The sequence below is a fragment of the Syzygium oleosum genome, unplaced genomic scaffold (genome assembly GCF_021117445.2).
Source record: "Syzygium oleosum isolate NSW1041296 unplaced genomic scaffold, Sole_v2.1 Sole_v2.10, whole genome shotgun sequence".
NCBI classification, from domain to species: Eukaryota; Viridiplantae; Streptophyta; class Magnoliopsida; order Myrtales; family Myrtaceae; genus Syzygium; species Syzygium oleosum.
The window spans coordinates 4,533,452-4,540,428 of record NW_026607494.1 but is presented as its reverse complement, the minus strand read 5'-3'; the positions used below and the strand labels follow the sequence as shown (position 1 = coordinate 4,540,428).

Below are 6,977 nucleotides of genomic sequence, written 5' to 3'. Positions count from 1 at the left end.
AATAATAAAGAAAAGGTATGGCCATGGGAAGCAAATCTTACAAGGGAATCAAAGAGAAATTGCCCTCTCTTTGGACACTGCCCCCCACCTGCCCCCAGAGATATTCTAAGCTCCACACATGATCTCAATTTTTCTTCCAACCCCCTTTGACAAAAAAAAAAAAAAAAAACCAAAAAACAAAAGAAGAAGAAGGATTGAATAAAAAGGGAAAGCGGCACCAACTGCTGACATCACCTGTATCTCTTGGGAAGATTTGGTGTGGTCCCCCGCCCCCCCCCCTCCCACCTCCCCCCATAATCTCCTCTGGCCCTTGCTTGCTTTCCTCCAAATCCAATGAAGGAAAACAACTCCCAAACTCCCCCCACAATTTCACATTCTCCCAAAAAAAAAAAAAATTTCATTTTTTATTGTTCTTTTTTTCTCTTCCTTCCTTGTTCTTTTGTGGCCATAAATCTCATGTCTCCTGATCTTATATTGCAACCCCCTTATATTTCAATATATAAATGTTGGTCCACCCTCCACCTCACCTTTCTTTAAAAAAAAAAATAGCCGCCTTGAAATCAACTCCCTCAAATGCCCCCATTTCTTTTTGTTTTGTTTTGTTTGATTTTGCATTGCTTGTCCTGTAATCGAAAATCAAGTTGGAAGATTTGGGATGAAATCTGGCCAGATCTTGCTTTGTGGGGGGTGTGTGGATTTTTGGTGGGTCTTGTTTCTTTCAATACAAAGCCTCTTTCTCTCCTCCCCTTCCTCCTCCCATAATAAGTACACAAGAGAAACCAAACCACCGAACAACCACCAAAGGCAAAACAAGCCAACTTTCTTTTCTCTCTTGCACGTCCCCCTCCTGCTCCTCCTCCTCCTCCTGAACCTCATCTTGTTCAGATCTTACATTGGTCCCAATGGGCATGGCCGCAGCAGAGTCGCAGTTTCATGTTTTAGCTGTTGATGACAACATCATAGACAGGAAGCTGATTGAGAAGCTCCTCAAGACCTCCTCATATCAAGGTGAGTTTTGTTTTTCCAGCTTTTCATTTATTCGTTCTTCCCAAACCCAGATTCATTTCCACCTGGAAAGATGGGGAAATTCAGTGATGGTGATTGCTCCTTGAAGTTTCCCCCTGTTAGTTCTGGATATTTCGGTTCTTTGCTCTCAAATGTTCGTTTTCTCTCAATGGCAGTTACTACAGTTGATTCTGGTAGCAAAGCTCTAGAATTTCTGGGCTTGCATGAGGATGATCAAAGCAGCTCTGATTCGCCATCCATTTCGACGAACAAACATCACCAGGCATGTGTTCTTTGGAGATCCTCTGTTGCTCCTGAGTTTTGTCCTGCTTTCACCTTTTTCTTCTGTGGTTTGTGATTCTGACCTCGTTCTTGTTTCTTCTGTTTTTCTTTGTTTTTGCAGGAATTGGAAGTGAATCTCATCATAACAGACTACTGTATGCCTGGAATGACAGGCTATGACTTGCTAAAGAAAATCAAGGTACAAATTTTATTTCCCTCCACCCATCTGCATCACTTTCCTTTCCTGGAAAGTTTTGGTCTGCCAACAATTGGGGAAACCTTCAGATGGATTTTTTTATACGGATTCCACATTCCAAAATTGATATTGGCTGGGAAAAGTTGTGTACTTTTAGCTGCCACTTGCTTGGGAATATCAATGATTAATTTCCAGAGAGTATTTGTGCGATCCATTGCCGGTCCTGTAATTCTTTTGATGCTTATAAGTTTCAAGATCTGCACTTTCCTTTCTTTGGTTAACTCCGCCTGCACTTTTTGTGGCTGACTCCTATTTATACTCAGTGCCCCTGAGGACAATCTTGTAGAACTTTGATTTTAACTATGAAAGAAGAAAATATTGATAGGACTTTCTTGACTGTGCAGGAATCATCATCTTTGAGAAACATCCCAGTGGTCATCATGTCATCTGAAAATGTTCCCTCAAGGATCAGCAGGTAAAAAACAAAGAACCGGTTTCTCAATATTCTCAAGAAAGTATAGGGAATCTGATTAATTGGATGATATCTATGAGGCTAACTAATCTTCTTTATTTGATGTTTGTTGTTTAAATCCAGATGCTTAGAAGAAGGAGCAGAAGAATTTTTCTTGAAGCCAGTGAGGCCAGCAGATCTAAACAGGCTTAAGCCCCACATGATGAAAGCCGTATCTAAGGATCAGAAACAAGAGAAACATGAAGAAGAAGAAGAAGAAGAGATTCAATCACAAAAGCATCAACAACAGCAGCAACAACACCACCAACAACAATCATCACCAAGACCATCAGGCAATAGCAAGAGAAAGGCCATGGAAGAGAACCTTTCACCCGATAGAACAAGGCCGAGATACAGCGACATTGCTGCTGTGGTGTGATCAATCACACGCGCCCCCCACCCCCAAAATTTCTTTCTTTTTACCGGGGAAAGTCGTATACACAGAGGAAGAACTTTTGATGCTGGATCATTACATACACGGTTAAACAGAAGATGGAGAGACAGTTGTGGAGATAGGTTCCTGCCAATTTTTGCTTTTGACGATATGGAGGATGATCATCACCAATCAGAAAAAGAGGAAAACAAAAAGACAGAGAGCGTGAGAGAGAGAGAGAGCCAAGAGATGAGACATACTGTGCTCGAGAGAAATTTGACTGATAGATTGTAGAAAAGATTAGAATCACGAATCATAAAGCAAACATGTTGTCAATCAGATGGTTTCAAATCTCGGGTCTCTAATTTGATCTGCTCTATCAGTTACGGACTGGGCTTGGTCCATCTATTGCTTTGATAGAGAGTTCGAAAGAAAGGTGGGGGGTAGCATCATCCAACCTTCAAAGACATGTTTTTCTGCTGACACTGGTGGCAATATAATTTGCACATTCATTAGCATTTTCTGGTAATTTTTTTCAAACTAATTCCGTAAACGAAAAAAAAATTCCTGTTTGAGCTAAATCTATCTGTACACGTAAATTTATAGAGATTTCTTTCAACAAAAGTTCAATTTGCTCATTGAGAAGTACATCTTAAGTAGTTGATTCGAGGCCTCTTCATTTTTTGAGAGTAAAGACCATAGTGTACCTTTCTTAGGCCAGAGATAACATAGTGATAGCCCGCCTCAATAGTCCTTAGCCCATACTTTTATCTCTAGACAATGTGTGAAATGAGCCCAATATGGGCCATGACTTCCATGCATGTGCACTAATCATAGTTTGGCCCGTAATGGTTGGACCGATTGGCCAATGCTAATAATTGACGGTGCTGTGTAATTATAACAGTTCACCCTCAGAATTTAAGTTGTTAGATGAATGCGTGATTTGATATTTAAGTATTTTCGCACTCTCCTTCACGTATGGATTAGATTTTGGTCTAAGAATGAAGTGTGGAATCCTATGATTGGAGAGGCAAACAAGAGCTCCGTGAAGATCTTGAGTTTGGGGCTTGCTACTCTAATAATATGAAAAATGTGAGACACATCCAATTGTTTTTAAATTTTAAGTTCTTAGAGAAATAAATGAGTGAACCTTTAAAATTTTAACATGTGCAGCCCTAAAATCTCAAGAAAGATTAAGAAACTTAGGATGCGTTTAGTTCAGCATTTCCAAGGGGCTTTGGGAGAATGCAAATACCTTTAACTTAAAGCCTCTTGGGGAAATGCAAATTGTGTTTGGTAAAAAATCATTTGTGAAGCTATTTTGTCCAAGTAGTATTTGATAAATCTTATTTTGCAAAGGGTTTTGGGAATTTTTTTTTAAAAAAAAAAGCTTACCCTTCACCGGAGCCAGCGATGGGCTACGGCCGCCTGGTGGAGGTCTGAGGTTGCGCCACCCAGCGGCCATTGCCTGGGGTTGCCCGACCCCAAGCAGCTGTCACCGGGGACAGGCGACCTCGCTGACCTCTCGCCGGTGCTTGGCCATCCGATTTGGCCTCGGGTGGCTTTGATCAGTCGCCCTCAGCCCAAAGGAAGATGACCAGTCATGAGGGGCAAATTTGGAATATTGAGAAATTAGTGAGGGTTGTTTGGGAAGAAAAAAAATTGATTTTAGTATTAGGCAAATGCTAAAAGCTTAAAGCTAGTCCGGACCAGCCTTGGGTTTTCAGCATTCTCAATGTTGGCTTTCGATTGAAAGCTCATTGGAAATGCTCGCCAAATGCCTCAGCATTTCCCCAAGGGGACTTTCGAGGTCGACATACCCTTGGGAACACTGAACCAAACACACCCTTAGAATCTTATCATTGAGTTGTCAAGGTTGATCCGGTTCTAAGATGAGGTCCATTCCCAAGCTGGAACTAGGAACATTCCTAATAAGGGCTGGTTGCTCGGAGAACAACAAACATTTTGTGACTACTGTGTAAAAGTTATTGTAAAGAGCGTGAGGTGAGAAACAAAGAGAGGTGCGAAAGGCGGGGTTAAGAAAGACAAATAGAGACGTGAGATGAAAAAGAAAAAGAAAATAGATTTAAGGACATGTTTGTGTTGGTTGCGCTTTATATACAATATACCAAAATAGAGATTTAGCGTTCAAATTAGAAACCGAACTAGTTAAGGCCGATTCTAAGCTAAGGTACTTGCAAAGCTACTTGGTTCACATGTAAACCCTGCCTCGACCGGTGCTCACTCTTTGGAGATCTCATAATCCTTAAATATACCTAATTAGTAGAAGGGCCTGGCATAGGCTCGAGCCGGGCCTATTCTAGGTGGTGGTAGATATTTTATCTATCTAGGCCCACAAGCCTGAAAGTTCAAGCCTATTTTATCATCAAGGTCCGCCTAGTCAAATGACAGGGTGGGCTAGGCCCGCCCAAAAATGATCATTTATATCGGTTACAATAAGGAACAAATGAAAAAAAAATCCATTTATCATCATTAAAAATATTTAAATTTAATTACTGATAATAAAATATTTTCTACGAGCTGATTTTTTTCTAATCAATACAACTAATCGTTTCTAAAAAAAATGTCTGTTTAATCATTATTAGGATATTTGGGTCAGGTCTTATTTTCTCTGGATATGAATTTTAGATGTGGGTATTTATTAGGATCGGGCTGGGCTGGGCTTTTTTGACCTGGCACCAAATATAACCCTTCCCCCCTCTCTCTCTCCCCTTCGCTTCTTCTCTCTCTGGTGGCCGTGAACTTCTCTCTCCCCCCTTTCGCTCTCTCTGCTCCTCCTCGCCCTCGAGTTCGAGTCCCGTCTCTCCCCTTCACTCTCTTCTCTCTTTGCGCGAGAGCTCGAGTTCGAGTTCGTGGCAATGGCGGCCGTGAAGTTCGCGAACATGGCCATGGTGGCCTTCGTCCTCGCCCTCACAGCGCTCGCCGTGACCGTCCAGGTCAAGGCCCTGGCGCCGAGCCCCACCTCCCTAGCGAGCTCCGTCTCCCTGTCGATCCTCTCTACCGGAGCAACAGCCGTCGCGGCTCTCGTCTTCGGTTCCAAGTAGAGCCTTAACATTCTCCACCTACATCACACAAACAAAAGCACGTAAATTACACAAATTACAGAGGAGAGGAGGAGGAGGAGGAGGACAACGCGGGTCAACTCCATAATTAGGGTTTAGAACAGGGGTGGGGGAGTACGGATTCGTGAGGATCGACGTCCAAGGAGATGATCTGCTTATCGGTGGTCATTACGGTGATCCTCATCCTTGGGTCTTCTCGCTTCCTCTTGCTGCTGCTTCGTCTTCGTCTTCTTCGGATTGAGGGATGAATCTGGTTTGACTTTCGTGCTGCTGATTCCAACAATCTTTGCTTAGCTGTCTGGCCTTCCGCTTCTGGGTTTCGATCTCGGACTGATGGATTGGGTCGGGCATGAACGCCGACAGAATCGAAGGAGCTCGGAATTGGAAAAGATTGGTCCCTGTAAATAAAAAAAAACCTTAAACCCGACCCGACCATATTCTTGGAGTATATGCTGAACAGGGTCTTGTTTGGTGACATTCCCATTTCTCTATTTTTCTGTTGTTTTGTTAATCGGAATAAAAAATGAACAGAAATCCGTTTAGTAGAGTCAATTAATTGTTCTATTCCCCGGAATAAAAAAGTAAAGTGGCCAGGAAATAGATTTTGAACAGAAATAAGAAGTAAAAAAATCTACTTCTTTGTTTTCAGGAAAGATTTCTAAAACAAGGTCATTTTTTTTCTTTTCTTTTATTCCTTCCTTCTTCTTCCTTCTCTTGCCGATTGCCAGACCTCGAAGATGGCCAGCGAGCTCGGCCTCGCTGTGGTTGGGTGAGGTCGGCCTCGCCATGGTTGGGTGAAGCTGACCTCGAGGTGGCTGGGCGAGGCTTGCTCGAGGCCAGTGAGGTTAACCTCGCTGGTTGTTGTCTTTGACCAGTTGCTGGCCATTGCCAAGGCCCGTGCGACCGGCTATAGGAGGAAGAAGAAGGGAGGAAAATGAGAAAATTTCAAAAACTTAGAAAAAATTCCACGTCACAAATTTTTTTTAGAGTTGTGTCAAACACTTTTTAATTCTATTTCTATCCTGAGAATAGAAAGTCTGTGCAGATGGTGAATACGTTCTTCTGCTTAAAAACTCGTGTAGAGAATAAAAATAGAAAAAATTATTTCTGAAAATAAATTGTTTCCGAGAACAAAAATGTTATCAAACGCACCCCTAATGTCTAATATTTGGAGAAAATCAAAGGATTCCGAAACAAGTAAAACTACATCTCTCTATTGAACTTATTATCATACTCAAGTCAAGTACAAGAATAGGAAGTAGATCTCGACCAAACAAAAATCAGAAAAAAAATAGAAAGCAAAATAAAATCTAAAAATCCAAAAATAAAAATAAAAAAAGAGGAAGGAAACTCCCGCACTAGACATGGCCACGGTTCGGAACCGGCCGGTTCCAATTTGTGGCCATGTATGAACCGGCGGTTCCGAGCCGATTCCGGTTCCGGCCTAGTTCAGAACCGGCCGGTAAAAATTAAAAAAATAAATTATGAAATAAAAAAATAATGAATTATCAAATTATGAAATATTCA

At 41.8% G+C, this 6,977-nt stretch overlaps 1 protein-coding gene across 1 annotated transcript; it reads left to right on the top strand.

The window, feature by feature from the left end:
* Nucleotides 1-601: 601 nt before the first annotated feature.
* Nucleotides 602-2,885, top strand: LOC115667205 (two-component response regulator ORR9-like). Its single transcript, XM_030588817.2, has 5 exons — nt 602-1,008; nt 1,182-1,288; nt 1,409-1,486; nt 1,888-1,958; nt 2,079-2,885. The coding sequence occupies exons 1-5, from the start codon at nt 903-905 to the stop codon at nt 2,371-2,373; spliced, it is 657 nt and encodes a 218-aa protein (XP_030444677.2). The 5' UTR covers nt 602-902; the 3' UTR covers nt 2,374-2,885.
* Nucleotides 2,886-6,977: the final 4,092 nt, after the last annotated feature.

Excerpts from the sequence above, each read along its gene's own strand:
- LOC115667205 (XM_030588817.2), top strand. The coding sequence starts at position 903 with ATGGGCATGGCCGCAGCAGAGTCGCAGTTTCATGTTTTAGCTGTTGAT. Across the intron at positions 1,487-1,887 it reads ACTTGCTAAAGAAAATCAAG|GAATCATCATCTTTGAGAAA; the intron begins GTACAAATTTTA and ends TTGACTGTGCAG. Across the intron at positions 1,959-2,078 it reads GTTCCCTCAAGGATCAGCAG|ATGCTTAGAAGAAGGAGCAG; the intron begins GTAAAAAACAAA and ends GTTTAAATCCAG.